The sequence below is a fragment of the Polistes fuscatus genome, unplaced genomic scaffold (assembly GCF_010416935.1).
Source record: "Polistes fuscatus isolate 324 unplaced genomic scaffold, CU_Pfus_HIC Scaffold1, whole genome shotgun sequence".
Taxonomy (NCBI): Eukaryota; Metazoa; Arthropoda; class Insecta; order Hymenoptera; family Vespidae; genus Polistes; species Polistes fuscatus.
Genome location: NW_025112997.1, coordinates 8,560,212 through 8,581,374, shown reverse-complemented (window position 1 = coordinate 8,581,374; position 21,163 = coordinate 8,560,212). Strand labels below are relative to the sequence as shown.

At 31.9% G+C, this 21,163-nt stretch overlaps 4 protein-coding genes across 12 annotated transcripts in view; 3 read left to right on the top strand and 1 right to left on the bottom strand.

The window, feature by feature from the left end:
- LOC122516676 overlaps positions 1–11,828 on the top strand; it is a 28,234-nt gene extending 16,406 nt beyond the window's left edge. For both annotated transcript variants that reach the window (XM_043634676.1, XM_043634686.1), the window contains exons 2-8: positions 2,574–2,675; positions 2,811–2,920; positions 5,242–5,417; positions 9,545–9,775; positions 9,863–10,010; positions 10,556–10,700; positions 10,793–11,828. In XM_043634676.1, the coding sequence (XP_043490611.1) occupies positions 2,574–2,675; positions 2,811–2,920; positions 5,242–5,417; positions 9,545–9,775; positions 9,863–10,010; positions 10,556–10,700; positions 10,793–11,037 (1,157 nt within the window). In that variant the 3' untranslated portion in view covers positions 11,038–11,828. The remainder of the gene's footprint in view (positions 1–2,573; positions 2,676–2,810; positions 2,921–5,241; positions 5,418–9,544; positions 9,776–9,862; positions 10,011–10,555; positions 10,701–10,792) is intronic.
- Positions 11,829–12,334: 506 nt separating this feature from the next.
- Positions 12,335–15,688, bottom strand: LOC122516670 (methylcrotonoyl-CoA carboxylase beta chain, mitochondrial). Of its 2 annotated transcripts, none has more exons than XM_043634655.1 (9): positions 15,249–15,688; positions 14,675–14,928; positions 14,326–14,597; positions 14,097–14,244; positions 13,604–14,019; positions 13,374–13,508; positions 13,151–13,287; positions 12,997–13,082; positions 12,335–12,911 (listed from the first exon to the last, which is right to left on the bottom strand). In XM_043634655.1, the coding sequence occupies exons 1-9, from the start codon at positions 15,357–15,359 to the stop codon at positions 12,794–12,796; spliced, it is 1,677 nt and encodes a 558-aa protein (XP_043490590.1). In that variant the 5' UTR covers positions 15,360–15,688; the 3' UTR covers positions 12,335–12,793. The 2 variants fall into 2 exon arrangements, with proteins under 2 accessions (XP_043490590.1, XP_043490600.1); XM_043634665.1 differs by having other exon boundaries at positions 14,675–14,762; positions 15,249–15,337.
- Positions 15,689–16,171: 483 nt separating this feature from the next.
- LOC122513368 (type-1 angiotensin II receptor-associated protein) lies at positions 16,172–18,840 on the top strand. Of its 3 annotated transcripts, none has more exons than XR_006302742.1 (6): positions 16,172–16,435; positions 16,938–16,972; positions 17,088–17,199; positions 17,544–17,619; positions 17,731–17,937; positions 18,161–18,840. XR_006302742.1 is itself a non-coding variant. In XM_043629693.1 (6 exons), the coding sequence occupies exons 1-6, from the start codon at positions 16,397–16,399 to the stop codon at positions 18,229–18,231; spliced, it is 471 nt and encodes a 156-aa protein (XP_043485628.1). In that variant the 5' UTR covers positions 16,176–16,396; the 3' UTR covers positions 18,232–18,840. The 3 variants fall into 3 exon arrangements, 1 of the variants encoding a protein (XP_043485628.1); XR_006302741.1 differs by having other exon boundaries at positions 17,731–17,967; XM_043629693.1 differs by having other exon boundaries at positions 16,176–16,435; positions 17,731–17,868.
- A 257-nt stretch (positions 18,841–19,097) lies between these two features.
- LOC122520973 (rRNA 2'-O-methyltransferase fibrillarin-like) overlaps positions 19,098–21,163 on the top strand; it is a 117,130-nt gene continuing 115,064 nt past the window's right edge. For 4 of the 5 annotated variants that reach the window (XR_006304632.1, XR_006304631.1, XM_043641347.1 and 1 more), the window contains exon 1: positions 19,098–19,305. Coding sequence is in view for 3 of the 5 variants with exons in the window: in XM_043641347.1 (XP_043497282.1) it covers positions 19,224–19,305 (82 nt within the window). In the remaining 2 variants the exon portion in view is untranslated. The remainder of the gene's footprint in view (positions 19,306–21,163) is intronic. The other variant, XM_043641328.1, reaches the window with a different exon arrangement.

The window sequence follows — 21,163 nt, the reverse complement described above, 5'->3', positions numbered from 1 at the left end:
ATGGTTTATCAACGACCAACGGAAGAAAATAAGGAGGGGTTTTATTGCTAGTCTCGTTAAGAGATCGTGACGTCGCAAAATCGAACGATCCTGTAAGAACTGACGTATATACGTATATATATATACATGTATACATATGTATGAATAAGTAAGTACCTACACACAAATTTGCATAGATTGAGGAGACTTGCCAAGAGCTATATACGAGCTAATACCACTATGAAAAATAACATTCTACGTTAATATTATCTTTGACTACGAAATCGACTGATCGTCAAAATTTAATGGTTTGTCAAATAAGGTATATTTAATAGAAAAAAATGAAGTTTGTTTTTCATAATAGATCACTAGATAGAACGTTGAGTATCTTCTCGTAGTATATTTCCCCTAACGAAGTGACAGACTAATTGTGTGTGTGTGTGTGTGTGTTGGAATAGATAAGAGAATCTCTCAACAATATGATTCTTTAAAGTATCTTCAGTAAAGGCTCCCGGAAGACCATGAATCTCGAACTTTATGTACCTTCCACACGTACTACTCCACACATCTCTAACGGATAACCATGATGAGAAGACCGTTCTATACCTTTATCATCATGTAACACGAGGACTATGATTACCATGATATCTTTGACGATGAGGGCTACTTCATTCATGCTCTAATATAAAACCAAATAAATCAAATCGACTTTTTCCGAATTATAAAAAAATCGTCGTCTTAAAAAGTACTGTATGTAACATAAGTCGGGTAATAAATTAATATTTGTACATTTATAGTGATTTACAATATTGTAATTTAAATAATCTCTAAAGTGCAGAATACCTTTAGACGCGAGCCTAGGTATAATTAGAATTTAATTAATAGGCATTTCAACAAATGATTATTCTTTTCAAATTTTTCTACTTCTTCATTAATCATCATGGCACTCTTAATGACTTAAAAAGAGTAACATATATGCATACATTTAATATATAGAGAATTCTTTATATTACGATAAAGAAATACCCATTCGCGAAACCTACCACTCCACGGGACTTTGCCATGGACGACAACGTTCTCTGAGTTCTTAACACCGTGTTGCGCGCGTGACGATGATACCTGAACGTGAATTATATCTCGGTTGGTGTTCGGAGAAGATGCGCGATGTCAGTTTCGAGAAAATATTGCGTTTTCGCACCGTTTCCTCGGTGATTAATGCCAAATCGTGTCCACGGGAAGACCGTTGAAATTGTTTTCTCGTGCGTATCCATCCTACCGAAGCGAAGTTCAAGTTCTTCTCGGTTGGAAGTCTACATCTTCCGGAACTTTCGCAATTAAATATTCACGACAATAGAGAGAAAAAAGGAAATGTATATTCTCATATTGATATTAAAGAAATAATTCAATGTACTCTCAATCCTTGTCTCTCTTACTCTTCAATATTTATTTCTAATCGTTAAATGCATAAAATCCCTTTATAATTATTACTCATATAATCGTCGTTTCAATTTCAAAACATAAAACTAATATAGGTCGTTGCTAGGATCAAAGCTTTCGGCGCTCCGAACCATCTATTATTCTTCCATATTTTTTATTCTTGAATTCTTTTGTTTCTTTTTTTTTTCAAAACTCACCAACCATAGTAAGTATATTTCTCTACCTAGAGGTACTTACATACATTCAATAGAATAGAAGGGAACTCGCCGACTAGCTTATCGGTCGATCAAAATTAAATTAGCCCAAGGCGTACAATCATCGAACGATTCGCGTTCGCTACAATATATACTCACATACATACCTACATATATTTATTCGAAAGGAATGTCGCTAATTCGCGTTACTTTATAACTGCAAACTGGTTTAACATCTACTTTTTACTGCGAATATAACTCTTTAGAAGGTAATACTATGAGAATGAAATTAACCGATGATGGTACGGTCTATTAAATCGCTTCCCACGTTCTTATGTAAATTTGTATGTATATATAACATACATTTTACTTTCCTACCAAGTATTCTTATTACATGCGTAAAGAATATCTAACAATAAGAATCGTGTTATCACCTTTACAAATTGCTTTTTTGATATTATTCCGCACGTATAAAGGAAAAACGCATTGTTCGTTAATAAAGTTTTTACGATAGGTATATTAGATAGATCTCGATATTGTCTTATATCGAAACTATTCATCATCGAGTTTTACGAATAAACGTCGGTGCTAGGCTTCGTTTGATATATACGTCACGCGAGAAATACGCCTCCATTGCTTTTTCAAGGTCGAGACGTTCACGAGTTTATGGGGCAATTATCGTAGTATATACCGGCGGATCGAATACGGCTAAGCTCTTCTTCCGTACTCGGATAAGATCATGACTCTAGATCGTTTAGGGTCGTCTTTCGATTTCTATCGATGTTGGTACCCGCCTTCTATTCCATGATCATCCGAACATACAATTAAATGTACTTCGGTATCATGAAATAAATATAATTCGAATAGGATAAGATCGTAGATTTTTACCGACTGAATCAGAAAAAGAGTGTTATTATTATAAATTTATATATTATAAGTGTTTTTCAATCTCTTCTGTTCTAGTTCAAAGCAAAGTAAGATGTTCTGAGCAGTCGATGGAAGTTGACATCGTCAGGAGTAGTCCTCAAGCTAGGATATATCTTCAACAACTAAAGGACTATCCAGGTAATGTATATCGATCAAATAAGAGCGTCATTAACGGATCGACAATTAATTTCACGAGTAACGAGGTCTTCCAACTTACTACTACCCACCTACCTACCTGCTATCTCGAACGTTTATTTTTCTTTCGGCCTTCAGACGCAACCTGCAAGCCACAACTCAGCGATGGAGTCGCCACGTTCAGATTATCGTTATTAGAACAAGACATGCTACGATGCGGCATCACGAGGGTCGTTAATAAAGTTACGGTAAGTAAAAGGAAAACTTGGTAATTTTCTTTTAGTTTATCGTTATATAGGTAGATATCATTCATTTATTTATCGTAAAAATTATTGCAAAATGTAGATATTTTTTCTATACGTTAGAATTAAAAAAAAAAACATTCGAGCAAATGTGTTTATATTATATGTAGTACCTATATGGGAACAATTTTATGTATCATTAATTAAAATTTTATTAATCATAAATTAACTCTTTCTTTTTGGCATAAGTGTACACGAATATGTCTATTTTTTAGATGACTGAATACATATGCAGTTTTATAAAATAGATTTCTAAATATTAATGAAAATCAAATTTTTAATAAAAATAATTGTTCTTTTAATAACTACATTTCATTATTTTTATGATATATTGTATTTATTTACACTAATGAAAAATTGTATAATAATAGTAATAATAATTCTTATAATATATTTAATAATATTAAGTTAGAGAAAAAGAAATCCATTATTTTTTCGGTAAATAGCTCCAACAATTTCAGATTTATGCTCGTTGGAAAGGTGACATTTCGCACTAAAAAGATTCTTTTACTGTTTTTTGTTTGATCCATTCAGTTGCGAGTTATAGGGTGTAAAAAATAGTGGTCAACAAAACAAAAATTCTGTACATTTAAAAGTTTTTCTTTGATAAAGGCGAAAATACAAGTCAGGTGATTGAAATTGTGTATGGTGTTTATGGTCCCGATACTGTAACAGCCAATTACATACAATTTTGGAATCGTCGATTCCGTTTAGGTATTTTTGATGTTAAAAATGCACCTCGCACAGGTAGGCCCGTCGTCGAAAAGGTTGATAAAATTACAAAAATAATCGCAGTTGACCGGCATGTTAGCAGTCGTAGCATCGCCCAGGAGCTAAAGATTGACCATAACACAGTTTTAAATCATTTGCACAAAGCTTCATCAAAGCTTTGCACAAGGATTCAAAAAGAAGCTCAATGTTTGGGTGCCACACCAATTAACACAAAAAAACATGATGAATCGAATTTCCGTTTATGCCTTGACCAAACGGAATGAAATCGACCCATTTCTTAAACGGATGGTGACTGAGGATGAGAAATGGGTTACATATGACAACATTGTGCGAAAACGATCGTGGTCAAAGCGCGGTGAAGCAGCTCAAACGGTGGCTAAACCAGGACTAACGACCAGAAAACTTCTGCTGTTTTGGTGGGACTGGAAAGGAATCATTTATTATGAGTTGCTTCCATTTGGCCAAACATTAAATTCAGATCTCTACTGTCAACAACTGGACCGTTTGAAGCTAACGATTGACCAGAAACGACTAGAATTGGCCAACAGGAGAAGCGTTGTGTTCCATCAGGACAACGCCAGGCCACACACGTCTATAGTGACTCGTCAGAAACTCTGGGAGCTTGGTTGAGAAGTTTTAATGCATCCACCATATAGTCCGGACTTGGTAGCAAGCGATTACCATGTTTTTTTTGCATTGTAGAACTTCCTTAGTGATAGGAAATTGGCATCAAGAGAAAATTGAGAAAATCAATTACAAGAGTTTTTCGCCAATAGGGACCAAGACTTCTATGAGAGAGACATTATAAAGCTATCTTTAAAATGGCAACAAATTATAAAACAAAACGGTTCATATTTGACCCAAATCGGACAAACCGAAACATGTTAAATAAAGTCTTGAAGTTCACGTAAAAATAATGGATTTTTTTTCCCCAACCTAATATAATTGTATATGATAAATTTGAAAACACGGGTGGTAACACATTAGTCTACATTGCAATCTTCGTATTGGCAACAATGTCGTATATAGAAATAAATATAAACAATTTTTATAATCTATAAAATACAGAACTCAAATGATTGTTACGAGTATATTAAAAACCGACAAAAGCTAGCACCAGGAACTATAAAACTTTATTTATGATAGATTCCAACTATAATTGGAATTAGGATCGGAAGGATTAAAATGTAATATATGTTTATAAATTGAATTAAATCGTAAAATACGTGTTAATTTAAAAGAGTAATGAATCATTAATAAATTAAGAAGAAATTAACAAATGTTATTTCTGTCGTGAATGAATCTCCATGATCGAAAGTGGATACACGTAACATCACCGGTTGTTATATCACATATTTATTAACGACTGAGATGAATAAAGATTGTCAATGACTCCTTTCATTGTTTCCACGGTTAGTCTAATCTCTCTTTTTAGTATACTACTCTCCCTAGCATGTTCACCCTTCACGGTCTTGTACGTCTAACCGCTGCTAGAGTAGATTCGAGTAAAATTACATCTGGATAATGATATACAGGGTCAGAAGGTGTACTATCATCGGATAATAGTGGAGGAGCCAGCGGATTCCAGCAAGCACACCTTCACGGTAAAGTGTGTTATCACCGAAGTAGTCGTGCAACCTGGAGACGCCATCGCAACCAATCATACGACGGTACGGCGGAGCGTCCTTCCGGAAGGATTTCAAGAGCAGGAGTGAGTTCTTTGCCCTTTTCACATTTTTTCTTTCTTTTATTTCCTTCTCTTCTTCTACTCGATTTATAAATAAGGATATAAAACATTTCCTTATAAATAAGGAAATAAACGAAAATCAATCAACAAGAAAGTGTCACCTCTTAAAAATAGGCAACCTTTGCCTACAAAAACTTCTTTCGTTAATTCTTAATTTCAGTATAGACTGCATTTCCAAACTTGTTTTTGTTCTTTGATGTCACGATTTTGTTGTCTTACTTAATATTAACATTGGTAATACGAAAAAGAAAATAAGTTTTTTTATTTTTTTTTAAATTATATAATCTTACGATGCAAACAACGAAGTTCTCTATATTTGTAGAAAATTTTCGTTTTCTGTCATATGCGACATGAAATCTCAAGAAACCGGGAAGTTTATTGTTTTCGTCTTTTCCATGATATTGCAATAGCTTTTGTATCGAAAAGTAGTTCGATTTAAATCTCTTCCCACAGTCCTCCCACGTAATTTCTGCCGGACGAGTTGCGTTGTTTGAGAGCGTCGACCTCTATTCTCAATCACTCGCTTTCTCCGTGTCCTGGAAAAGAGGAAAGTGCCGCGTCGAAGGCGCGCTCCACGTGATCTTTACCTAGATCCTTTGAGATAATGAGAGCTCACGAGAGAGAATACGAACGCAAATGCTTCGGCTAGTTATATTGATATGTAAATTAAATTATAAAATTAGTTAAACAATTTCATTCATATATTTCACATTGGAATATTTATAATAAGATTATCGGCATTTTAAACATTTGTAAATAATATATTTAAAATTTTTAATTTAATATATATAATAATTTATTACGTTTTATTCGATCAATTTATTGTTGTAGTTACACAAAAAATGTACATACATGCACATATCGTCTATATTCAGCCAAAAGTCACTAACAAACATTTATGTTAATTTGAGTTATAGATCGTCAAACAAATTTTTAATGGAAAAAATCAGTTTCGGAAGAGTATTCTTTTGTTTTAATGCTTTTATATAGTATTACTTTTGATGAAGCTATTGTTTTAATATTTTATAAGCATTCCATAAGTTTTTTTCAATTTTGTCGCGTGATATTTCTAATATAATAAAACTGATTTATTTGTGTAATTTTGTCACCAAAACAAACGGCTGGTAATTTATTTCGTTTATTTAGTCTGAAAATTATTAAATATTTTAACGAGGTAAATAAATTTTTACTAATAGAGTATGTGTAAAATTTTATTAGATTTGATTAAGCCAATTTGTTCTTATAGTTATAATAAAAAATCAAATACATGCATGTATATTTAAAAAACGTTACGATTCGTGCAGAATTTTAAACAAAATTGAAACATTCCATTTCTATAAACATTTTTTTTTGCGATGGTGATTGGATAAGACACTCCCTGCGGTTATGCCTAAAAAACATAAGAATGTTTTTTGCTCGCTTTCAGACGAGGGAATAACGTACGAGGTATAGATGAATACGGGTGCCTGCTTTGTAAGGTATCTCGATAATTTATTTAAAGGAACTTTGCTTCCAACGATATTGATGAAACGATAATCTTTTTTTCTACATGCGAGAATTGTCGAGGTCGCCGAACCCTGGTAACATTCCTCTCCGAAATAATTTAAGAGTGCTGAATAATGATTTATGAAATTTTGATCGTGAGATAATCCTGTTCATATTTTTTTCTATTGGATGAGTTCGACTTTTTTTCAATATGGATACATTACTAATAGCATTTTAATTCTAATTATTAATATACAGCGTGATTCGTGTAACTTGCATCTTAAATTGTTTTTAAATTATGCGTCTACTGAAAAATTAAAAAATAGTAAATAAAAAATTTCTTGGTTTCAAAGAGGCAGGGGAAGGGGCAGGGGTTCAATAATTACGTATCAACTTTTCTTATATGTGAATAGGTTTCAAAATTTTCAAAATCAATTATCCCTTTTTTTTTCTTTATCCTCGAAGCAACTTATTGTAAAATATCTCGTTAATTTTTAGTTTTGGATCAACTATCATAGTATTTGATATTTAATATTCGTTCGATTTGTGATGAAAACAAATATATGGTTACATCTAAAGAAACGAAATCGACTTTGAAAATTTTTGAACTTCTTCACATATAAGAAAACTTGATACATTAATATTCTCTCCCTTAATAAAACCAATTTATTTACCAATTTGTCATTGGACTTATAATTTAAAAGTCATTTGAAATCACCCTGTATACTAATAATAATTATTTATAAATAATCTATAGTAGATTTCTGACTGTCTACACCAGAATCTAGTTGAAATGTTGATACATTTTTCAACGACAATGTTAATTATAATTTCGACCACCCTGAATATAATTCTAACGATAGTCACATGTTTTCCCACCGTCATTGAGAAGACTCCGTTACTCCGACGAGTAACTAAGGAACAAACCGTAAGAACTTTATTGTCAAATAATCAGCGTTTCGCAAAGAGAGAGAGACGTAGTTGGTAGACCGCTGTTGCGATCAAAAGAACGTACTTTTCTCTGAAAGTTGATAAGAGATTTGTTTTCCCGGAGAATTGAAATCCCCCTTTGAAATCTGACGTTAATTACCTCGTTTAGGTAAGGTTTCGACTTTCGGGAATCTCGCACGACACGATAACGAATTTATCTCTTCTTAACGGTACACGAAAGTACTTCTTCTTCCTTCGTCGTTATCTCGATAAAGCAGAAAGCCTAACCGCGAAACGATTACCAACATCGACCGTTTCGGATGACTGCGAGTTTCTAGACAAGGAGCGATGAAAATTACTTATTCTTTTTTTTTTCTTCAACATCTGGCAAAATTCATCGAATTATTCCGGTGCTAGTCTTGATCCAATGTTGTTTATTTTTTTCGTTACTTCATCAGTCTGACTTACTTTAGAAACAGCATGTGCGATTATTTTATTGAAACAAAAAAATAAACTTATATATAAAGTAGATGCTAGTCTCTTGGTAGTTTATCCTACTTGTTCTACTCTCGATGCACGCAACGGTCTTGTCCGACAGATGCTCGTCGTTTCGTGCAATAGAATCTGATGATCGAGACTCACAGTCTGAATAGTCGTCGTTCCGCACGTTTACGCGATGAACGGTAGTTCTCTAAAAGAAATTCGACGACATTAGAAGTGTTTCATGAATATCGATAAGTAACAGTCCTATTTTTGTGCAAATATTTTTTTTCTACTATTAACATTAGGTTTACGGGACATCTCCGTCAATATGCCAGATTTCGAACTTAATGTGCAGAATTACAAAAATTATGATTATTATTTTCTAACAATTTTTGACCTACTTTTATTGATTGAATGATACGAATATATACCAAAAATCATTTCCCTGATCAGCTCTTTAATTTTCAAATTTTTTATGATGTATACCACAAAATATGTATTTTCATTTACTCGTCAATTTTGCAGATGTCTGTCGAAGTAGATATATAAAAATGTTTGTAAACGAAATTTTAAAATCACTCCTTTCATTTATAGGTATATATACTCACTTTATTTTACAAACTTGTGGTATTTTAATTAGAATTATTATCAAATAGTAACAAATAATTTATTAAATGTTATTTCTAATATTTTTAATTTAAAGTTTTGTATTCTTTCTTTTTGCTATATGTTTGCGTTATTAATTTTATTTTAGGTAATAATTGGAATATGAATACATGAATTTTATTTTAATGTTAAATATATATATATACATATCTCAGAACTTATCAGTTTAGTTTTCATTATTTTTTTTACATAGTTTTTGGATTACATGGAACCCTAACTTACTGTAAGAAACGTATCTTTGTTGCGTAATTTTCCTTTTTTACACCGTCTTTTGAAAAACTTATCTACCGTGTAAAAGAAAATTGGATGTATACTATATAATATATGGTATATTATATCCATAATTCAATTACGGAAGATCTGGTTTTGAAAAAATAAATGATACTTTTTTGAAAAATTTATTGAAAATAAAATAAATAATTTGAAAAAAGTTTAATCAAAATCAACGAGTGTTATTTATTGTCAATTTTACTTTATCACAAAAAACAAATTCGAAATTAAATAAGAGCTTACCTGTGTCGTTTTAGCATCATTGAAGTTCGAGGTGAAATCTCAGTCTCGGCACCCGTTCCGATTCTAGGCGTGGGTGTAAAACAAGGTGGAACCTTGGTTACCGGTGAACTTAATGTCAGTCCTGGTACTCCTTTACAAATGGAGATTTTTCTGGATAATGAGTCAGCACCGATCTACGGATTGTTGGTAACTTATATGCAAGTCACTGACACGAAGACGCAAGAAGAAACGATAATCATCAATGGGTGAGTATAAAATGAATTGTTTTAGTAGTCACGTTTTTAAATATGTAAAAACAAGGTATTTAACGACTTCATCCATTTTATCGTCAGATGTTCGGTGGATCCATATCTATTCGAGAATTTTAACACCGTGAATGGTGATTTTCTTACCGCAAAGTTCCGTGCTTTCAAGTTCCCTGAAAGTACTTACGTTCAGTTCCGTGGTACTGTTAATGTTTGCTTGGACAAATGTCTAGGGGTAAGTTTTGGCACAGACAAGATAATTATAATATAATAAGACCATTTAATTAAACAATAAAAAAAAATGCTTCATAAATATTTCTTCTCTTTGTCTAATATTTATTCTCAATAAACTCTTTAAAGAAAGTTAACCCTCTATAAACCGAATTTTTTCGTGACTATAAACGAATTTATAAAATGTTAAACAACAAATATCAACCTCCAAATACAAATTAATAATGAATTGTGGATTTTCTAAAATTATAGATATACTTCTATATTTTAAGCTAAAAAATTGAAATCACTATAAATAATCTTATTGGTTACCAGAGAAAAATTATAGAACAAGATGTACGCCTAATTTGGGCAATAAATGACCAAATCTCGATATATCAATATGTAATTGTAGGATCACACGAGACTATAGAGGGTTAAACCATTTGCTTCTAGCTTTATTATTTAGACATTTCTTATTCAGTTTTCCAAGATAAAATAATCGTATGAAAAGAGGCGAAGTAAATTTGTTTATATTTATCATTATATATTGAATCATTTCTGTTCTAGATTGAATGCAGTAACGGACAGGTAGGGTTCGGTAGGAAGAAAAGAGCAATAGCATCGTCGAACACGGATAAGAATAAATTGTTCGAAGTGACCATGTCTACCTTCATCAAGGTCGACTTCGAGGACGACGTAATGATAGATCAAGGTAAACCACTCTTTACTATACGTAAGAACGATCAATTAATCATCTCAAGATCCTCGTTAAATCCATTTTCTTCTAATGATACTCATGCACAGTTCTATCGGAGTTCATTCGAAAAGGTAAGAATAGAACAGAGGAAAGAGCAGTGATCGCAGAAGAAGAACAATCAGCTCCGACGACGGTCAGAATAGAGGAGAGACCAATCATAGCAGAAGAGGTCAGAGAACAGTTCAAATACAAGCTTACCGAGATAGAAACTAATGCTGCTGATTCGTTTAACGTTGCGACGACCGTTGGACTTTACATCTTCTTCCTCGCCTCTCTCTACACTGTCCTATAAAACGAAAAGAAAATATTACACATTGACTGTAAATAGGACGAAATACGGGATATCTAAGTTTTCAAGTGAAATGTAATCTTAAGGTGCAATGTCTACTTTTTCTTTCTTTTTTTTTCTTATGTAAAAACATAAGAGATAGACACGAAAGGGTTTATAATTAATAAGGGTTTTAAACGTTATGGAGATTACAAGCCACACGTGTAATTTCTAATAAATTTTTCATTTCTTTTTCTTTCTCTTTTTTTTTTTTATTTTGTTTTTTAGCAAACACGGGTTATATTATAAAGTATCGTATGAAAGGGCGTATTCGAAATGATAATAGGCATTCAACGCGAACGATACCGTGCTCTTAAACGATACAATATGATTTTATGTGATAATGAAAAATAAATATCGTTTAAATGGCAGTGATAAAGGGATGTTAAGGTGCGTTAAGGGAAGAAGTTTCATTTTAAGTATATATATATATATAGCTCATAATGAAAACTCACGAGATTTCTCCGTTCTGCGACTGCCGAATTTTCTTCTATCCATTTCTTCTTGTATTTTCTTAGACAATTTTTACATTTACATGATCTACTCTCTCTACGATTGATCGTCACGAGAAAATTGGCCTTTGCGAACGGAGAAAGCCAAAAACCTAGTCGTGTGACGGGGTATAATATTTTAACATGACTTAATTATTATACGATATTAAATAATTATGGCTAACTATTATCGGTATAACTATAGCTTAACTGTAACATAAGTGAAAATAAAGCGAAGGCTGATACGACGATTTAAATACTACACATCTGTGTGATATATTCTCTGTCACTAATTTACTGTGTATTTTATTGACCTTAATTGATATTTTAGTTTTTATTTTATATAAATATATATATTTCCAATATTTTTCAATAATGAAAAGAAGTAGAGATGAATAGAAATATAGATAATCCCCGTATACACATACTTCTATAACGCGATTTCGCTCTAATACGACTCAAGAATTAGGAAATTATTTACAACATGGTTTCACTACAGTACTGTTTGAGAATTAGAAAAATCCCTAAACAACACGTAACGTAATGTAGGAAAAGAGGTAAGATGATCAAAAATACACACAAGAATTTACATGGGTAAAAATTTGTAGGTTTAATAAATATATACATAGAATTAATTATGAATATTTTGTTAGACATTTAAATTCGTGCAATAAGATTGTACCGAAAAAATCAATAATACTTACATTTCTGTAACAGCAATAAAACAATAACAATGAGGTCGATGTAAAAGGAATGGAAAAATAGAAAAATTTGCAAAATTGCTTGTAATTAACTCAACAATTTTCATACTGCAAATATTTGACAGATGCCGATAAGTTGCGAACACTAGGCGACACTAATATCACGCACACACGCTCCCTACATATAGAATTTCAATTGGAAATTTTATTCATAGATTTATTGTTTGAACTTATGGAATGTTCTATATATTTTTATACATAAAATATTATCATATAAAAATAGAGATCTTTCTTTGGTCTAGATCAACAACTTCCAAATTTACCGACTTAAAAAATATATTTTTCATTTTCAATAATTTTATACATTTCTTTGAACTTTTTCTGAAAACTAAAAGATCACGAAAAAGTTGGAAGCTGTTGACTCGTTATCAAATTTCATAAAACTTATATATACTATAACAGATATAAATATACATTTTTATGAACGTATAGATAAATGTCTAATATAAAAATATGTCCTAGAATATATTACATCCTGAAAATACCAAATTTGCTTTCCTGTATTGGAGCATTTAAACAGGCAGCTAGACTTAATCCAAGCACTGTTCTAGTATCAACTGGATCAATCACTCCATCATCCCATATTCTTTAAAAATATAATTTATAAATCTTTCGCATGTTCTTTTTTCTTCTTATTTACTTATGTAGCATTAAAAATAAGTATAGATTACCTAGCACTCGAGTAGTATGGATGACCTTCTTCCTCGAATTTTTTAATAATTGGTTCTTTAATTTTCTTTTCTTCTTCTTCCGTCAACTATAATATGAAATGTAAGTAAAATTTATATTTTTAAGTAAAGTAAATACAAAAACTTAAAATTATACTTCTTTTCCTTCTCGAAGACGCTTTTCTTTAGAAACATGAGCCATTACGTTGGCAGCTTGTTCTCCTCCCATCACAGAAATCCTAGAATTCGGCCAGGAATACAAAAAACGAGGAGAATAAGAACGCCCACACATGCCTATATCAACATTGATAAAAATAAATGTATTAAAGATTTCTTCCTTATACACATACATACATTACAAATGTAATAAACAAAATTACCATAATTTCCAGCACCATAAGAACCTCCAATTAGCACGGTAATTTTGGGAATCTTTGCGCATGCTACTGCTGTTACCATTTTTGCACCATTTTTAGCAATACCACCTTCTTCTGCATCTTTACCTACCATAAATCCTGCATTATAAACATAAAAATATATATATTAATTACAAATCAACAATAAATAAGTTAAATTAAAATTAATTGTAGTATATATATTATAAATTAACCTGTAATATTTTGCAAAAACAGAAGAGGTATTTTTCTTTGCGCGCACAATTGCACAAAATGTGCTCCTTTCAATGCGCTTTCAGAGAAGAGTACACCATTATTTGCAATGATTCCTACAGGATAACCATAAATGTTAGCAAATCCAGTAACCAATGTCTCCCCATATAATGCTTTAAACTCGTGAAATCTTGATCCATCAACAATTCTTGCAATAACTTCCCGTACATCAAAATGTTGTTTTAAATTGGTACCAACTATGCCATAAAGTTCATCAACAGCGTGTACTGGTAGTTCCACTTTTGAATCAATTTTTACATCCATGGGAGGAATACGATTTAGATTTTTAACAACTCGTCGTGCTAGGTACAAAGCATGAGTGTCATCGACAGCATAGTAATCCGACACTCCAGTCTTTCTGAAATGTTAAGATTAGAAGATGTGAAATGATAACTAAATTAAATATACATAATAATATGTATGTGTTTCAATTACCGACAATGTAGAGTTGCTCCTCCTAAATCTTCTGGTGTAACTTCTTCTCCGGTAGATGCTTTCACTAAAGGTGGACCACCCAAGAATATAGTACCCTGATTTCCAACAATAATATTTTCATCTGCCATTGCAGGAATATATGCACCACCTTTAGTACAATAAATCAAATGATATCAACGATATTGAAGAAATAAAGATAGTAAAAGTTAAATTAAAAAATAGATCAAACCTGCCGTGCAACTTCCCATCACTACAGCAATTTGTGCAATTCCCATAGCACTCATATTAGCTTGATTATAAAAACTTCTACCAAAATGTACTTTGTCAGGAAATACATCGGCTTGATATGGTAAATTTGCTCCACCACTATCAACCAGATATATACAAGGTAATCTATTTTCTTCTGCTATTTCTTGTGCACGCAAATGCTTTTTTACTGAAATTGGGTAATAAGTGCCACCTTTTACCGTAGAATCATTTGCAACTATTAAGCACTCATTCCTATATGAAGTAATTATTAGTTAATAATGAGTATAATTGTAACGTATCAAAAAATTAATTGTAAGCATTTCAATTACCCTTCTACTCTACCAATACCAGTTATTATTCCACCAGCTGGTATTTCTTCTTTTCCATACATCTGGTATCCTGCCAATTGCGAAAATTCTAGAAAAGGAGAACCCTTATCTAGAAGTACATTGATACGGTCTCTTGGTAATAATTTTCCTTTGCTTAAATGTCTATCTATGGCTTTACGTCCCCCACCCTCTACTATTTTTTCTACAATAGATTTCAATTCATCTACTAGTATTTTCATTTGTAGATAATTCTCCTAAAATTTTGTCAAAACTTTAATATCAAATTAATATTATTTTTATATATATTATTTTTGCAAGTATTAATCAAATATTCCCATACATGTTAATAACATACTTATCTCGTAACATTATAACAGTGTAAAATCTAATTTAAAATATCTTTAATTTAATATTGATCTAAAAGTTATTGTAATAATATTACTATCATATTTGTATAAAAAGAAAAGAATGATAATGGTTTCATTATTACTATAATATAGATAATCGATTTAAAGTTAATATATATTTACATTGTTTTACTTTTGTTAAAATAAATACTTCATATTATTCTTACTTGGAAAGTAGATGATTTTGTATCTTGCGATGTTCCAATGACAGGTGCATCGTGATAATTTCTCCTAAGTAACCTAACATGTTTCAAAGGTAAAAATCCTCTTCGTAACATGATCTATACACGAATTTTTCATTCAACAATATCGAATACTTTAGAATAGATAATAATCAGTACGTTTCAGTAATGCAGTATACTGTGGCGTCATCTTAATTATCAAAATTGCGAAACATATGAAAAGACGTATCACAAATAAAAATATAAGTTTCGTAAATGATAATATTTACTTAAAGATTTGAAAGTATTTAAGTTCAGAAACCTCTAATAACTTTTGTACCATCCACTGCATTATCGACTGGTTAGAAAAAGATCGTAGCGCTCATACCGACGTATTTATTCTATTAAATAATTATACAAAATTTAATAAACAATTAAAATTAAATTTAACTTCATTAACTTGACAATATTTACATTGAAGTTTGTAAAAAAAGCAATATATCTTAATTAACATAAATTTTATAGGTAGGTACATAGAACTTTCTCGCTTGACCATTAACGATTTTATGTTTTAATGAAATTTATATACTTATTTATATTCATTCAATAGTTATAGTATAAATAACAACTACAATTTATTTAAATTTAATTTTTTCTTTTTATAATAAAAAAAGATAATTATTACTTATATTGATAAAAAATACATCTAATTATTATTATAATTTTTTTTCTTATGTAGTTCTTTTGATATTATTACATTTTTAAAAATTATTTATTTAAAAACAAAAAAGATATTTTTTCAATATTCATAGTAACTTTGAAGCTATGTTTATAAATTTTGTATAAATTTACATCAAACAGAGTGGGTGTAAGGTCGTACTATTGATTACTAATATCGATGTTTTATGCGTAAGTGAGGTTAGCTTCTAATTTTAAACGAAGTTTTGAAAAACTATGTCAGATGGCAGTAAACGTAAAAGGCGTTTACATACGCAATACTTAATTTTGTGTATATCATTATGAAGTGCTGATAGAAAGGAAAAGAGACAAAGTAGTTTAGTGACAGATACGAAAGAGTGTTGTATTTAGCGCTCTAGAAGGAATAAGAAAGCAATTATTTTCACGAAAGGCACGTAGACTTTAACTGCATAAAAATGCCAGATCTATCTAGTATATCGCATTTCCCATTAAAGGTAAATATAATGAATATTAATAGTTGTATAAATGTGCATTTGTTCTAGTATTTTTTATATTTATTTGTAAACGTTTCATATAGCAGTACAATAATAATACTTATTATCCTTATAAATATTTCGTTTTATCATTATCATATTTGTTGTGATAAAATCATCCTATATTTCTTATCATATCATACTTTAAGTGCATTATGGCGTTTTATCTGTTATTTATGTAAGAGAGAGACACCTCTTTTATATTTTATTAAATATTAATAATAATGAAGATATATATATATATATATGTATATGGAAAAATATATACTAATATTTTGCATTAAAATCATATATTTGTAGTTAGTTGATTGAATAATATCCATACGTTATGTGATTTAGTTATGTAAAGTAAAAATGCCATGATATGATTACATGAGTTGTTAGACAAGTTTTTTCATTGATTATAATGCTTATTTAGTGGTAAATAAAGATGACAGTTATCATGTCTTTATATATTTTTTAGGTCATATTTGCAATTCATCTGGTTCTCGTAACATGGTAATTACAAATTTAATATTATTTCCAAATCTTGCTACTATTTTCTTGCATTATACGCTCTAAGTTAATATTTAAATAATAGCAATATTTACTTAAAGATAATACTTTTTAACAGGGGTATTCAAGGACATTGGTGCCCAAGATCCGCGATGTTCTACAATTTACTATTTTTTATCTGCTTACTGTGGGCTGTGCACAACATTGAATCAGATGAACCATTACAATTTGTAAGTTATGATAAGTAATAAATAGTTCCATTTAATACACATTATTAGTTATCGCTGAAAATTAATGTTACAAATATCATTAACACTAAATGTACTGATACTTTATGTATAATTATTTTTATTACAGTAGATCAAATGACTCATCTTCAAAAAGTCATGTATTTTATGATGTGTGTATAGCAAAAAATATACCATTTATGCACTAAGAATTCTTGATTTACCAAATAGCTCTATAACTTGTAAAAAATGCTGCCAAAAATGTTATAATCAGTCGTTTGATCGGTCATGGTACGTTTAGTGTTAATAATTTTATACAAGCTAAAGCATTCATTTTATTTCTATAGGCTCTCTTCATAAACGTATTGTCAATATTTTTCGACATAGTGACTTTATCTGTTTACTTTCCAATTGGTCTAGCATGTAAGTATGTTCAGAAAGTCGTATGCGTGACTAATAGACAATGTGTAAAAATTACAAATTGTTTATTATCCTGCCCAAGCAGAAGATGTATCTGATCGCACCAACTTGTAGATGCGTCTGAGAAGTTTAGTGCAGCGTTTATGATAATAAACCTGATCGTGCGTGTTGTCACGAGTATATATCTATTGCGGATAGGACAAGCAAGAGGTGGAAGTCTTGCTACAATGTTTACATCCTGTCCTCCCATGGGTCAGTAGTCCATAGGATACAGATGTGCACTTGGTAGCCTTTTATCGCTTCGACAATTTTCTGCTATAAGTATGAGCATGGTGAACGCTTCAGTTTTACGTAAAGTATTGTTTATTGTTATCATTGGCTTGTGAATATTTTGTTTATGTTTATGGTATTTTATGATAGTTTATGATTATGCTTTAAAAATTTGCTATTATTTCAATGTGCTTTATTATATATTGTATTTTTGGGAGTGAATGTTACTGTAATTTTTATAGTATAAGATAATATGATTTCTTTTATATTGCAGGTATAGCTCGACAGGATTACGAGGACATATCTCACTCGATACCTCAAAATTCTGATTTCGTTGGAATCTAGATTATTTTTATAGTACATATTATAAGAACTAATAATGTTCAATCTTGGATTTGTTTTTTGCAAGCGGATCACTTAACATAAGCTTAAACAATAATATTATGAATCTCATATGATATTATATTTCCATTACTTCTTCTATCAAGGCGACAAACAAACGAAAATGTAATTAAATATTATCAAAGATACATACCAGTGCGAACATAATCGATCAGATTTTAAATGTAACTATAGTGCCAAGTTACATTTTAACAGATTATACTTTCGATAAAATATTTTACCCTTTTTCTTATAGAATTTTATTATTTACGTCGAGTCGTTAATAACAATAATTAATACTGATACAAATGATATTTATTGTTTCTTATCATTATTATTAATTACGTGCATGCATATGGTCTAACACAAGCAAGTAATATTGTTAAAATCGCGTTAAATGTTTCGATTAGTTGTATATTCAATACTTCGTAATATAACCATGTATTTTAATTAATTGTATATATGATAAATTATATATATACAAACAGATTTAATATATTATACTTGTAGATCTATTCTGTACGACTACTTTTATCTGCAGATTTGCAAATAAAATTCTTTATAACAATGTAACGCATTGTCCAAATAAATCATTTACTATCACACACACTTATGTTTGAAAATATAAATTAAGATAAAATAACTTCAAAAGAATAAGAAAAAATATAAGAGAGATATAAAAAAGAACAAATATAAAATATATTTATATACATTTAATTGTAGATCAGAAGATAATATTTTTGAATGTGGCGCTCACCGAACGGTGGCGCTTAAACGTTAGCCGCTAGAGGTCAGCAGATTCGAGGTATAAGATCGCCATCCGTGAAGCGGTTCGCTTCAGTAGTGTGCGTGACCGTACCGGGAGGAGGGTGGCTCCGCGCGCGGCCGCACCGCGAAACCGTGCCCACTCGCCTCGACCACGGACATCCACGCTAGTTTTCTCGTATTGTGAAAACATGGCGGCCAGTGACGACGAGCCGATGCATCTCTACGAGGTCTTTCAAAATTGCTTCAACAAGATCGCCAACAAGCAACCCGGTGAGTCTCGCCGTCCGCGAACTTATACTATCCCCCCTCCCCTATCCTCTGGGTGCTCGCTCACCCGCCTGCCGACTTCCCCCTCTCACCTTCCTATTTTCCCTTCCTCGTCGTCCCTTGTTAGGTGAGAGACGAACCTTCGTTCATCTCCTCGATGTCGTCGTTGCCGTCATTGTCGTCATTGTCACTGTCATTGTCATTGTCGTCATCGTTGTCATCGTCGGTAAAAATGATTGCGTTGTGTCTGTTATTTCGTGTTGATTTTATCTTATACTTAAATAAGAAACGTCATTACTAATCGTTCTCTTGTTCTCTGCCTCTCTTTTTCTCTGTCAGTTTCTCGATCTCTCTACCCGTCTTTCTCTGCCTCTGTCTCTCTCTTTCTCTCTCTCTCGTTCATCATGCTCTAATCGAAAGAGCCGTGCGCCGTTTTGTCTTGCTTCTCCACGCGCGCGTCGACGTAGAGACGAGTAGTAGTGTCTCTTCGTCGTCGAAGGCAAAAATGTATCTTCTCTCTTTTTCTTCCTCTTTCGTTTTCTTTGCCTGCCTCTCTTTCCCTCTCTTCTCTTCTCTTCTCTCTTTCTCTCTCTTTCTCTCTCACCCGCTCTCTTCATCTCGTCTCGTCGTCGCTCGATCGAGCTCTCTTCCCCTCCTCCCTTTGTCTTTCTCGCTCTATATCGTTTCTCTCTCTATCTGTTTATCTATATATCTATTTATCTATCTATCTATCTATCTATCTATCTATCTATCTATCTATCTGTCTGTCTATTTGTCTGTCTTTCTCTCTGTCTCTCTTTCTCTCTTTCTCTTTTTCTTTCTCTCTCTCTCTTTCTTTCTCTCTCTCTCTCTCTCTCTTTTTCTCTCCTCTTCGTCGATCTCGCGCGTTTGACGATCTCAGTCTCGCAGTTTACTCTAGAGGAGAGTCGACCGTCGTGTTTTGGTTCTCTTGACTGTCAGTGCCCTGGACGGTGCTGCCACGTCGAAGGTCCGAACTAAAAGAGCTGGAGAGCATCGTTCTATTTTCTTTTTCTTTTTTTCTTCTTATATTTTCCATCCTCTCTTCTTTTTCTTCTCCAACGCATGCAGTATATACTAACTTACAAACGTTATCTCGTAGGATCGAATGGTTCTCATGTTTCGTCAACAAAATTTTAAAGAAAATTGAACAAGATAGTCGATTTGTCATATAAGTGAATAATATCGAGAAAATGTTCATTGGACGATTTAACTTTTAAAAATCGGTAAAACTTAAGAAGAAGAAGAAAAAAAAAAAGAGAAAAAGGTCGTTTCGATTTCCGAAAGGATGAAAATTATCGTCGTCATCGTCATCGTCGTTATCGTTTCTCCTTTTTCTTTAGTCGCCACGTGCCTCTTCGAGAGCGAAACATTCGAATCGTTAGAGTTTAATCGTTCGAAATTAATGTAAGAGCCCATAAATCCGAGCCTTTTCTCGGCAGTCATCGCGGGGGAAGGGACTCTCTCCGGCCTTTGCGTTGTTTTCTTCCTTTATTTTTCCCTTTTCATACACCTGCCAGAGGAGCAGCTCGAAAGCGATGCGCCGCGTCGTGCGTTGCCTCCAAAAGTGGTTCTCAACCATGTCTTATACTTTATCTTTTTATCTCTTTCACTCTGTGTCTCTTCTATAAAGTGACCATACGTATTATTTTTACCAGTACAGAATTGGTTTTTGGTCATTTGGTCTGGTTTATTTTAAAATGTAATCAGTACTGTTTGAGAAATTACTAAAAAAGATACAATCGAATTTATAACATCATTTTCAAACACCGGAACTAGTTGTATGCCCGAACGTTTTAAAATCCTAATTATATATATCTCATATCATTTGTTGTTTTTGGCA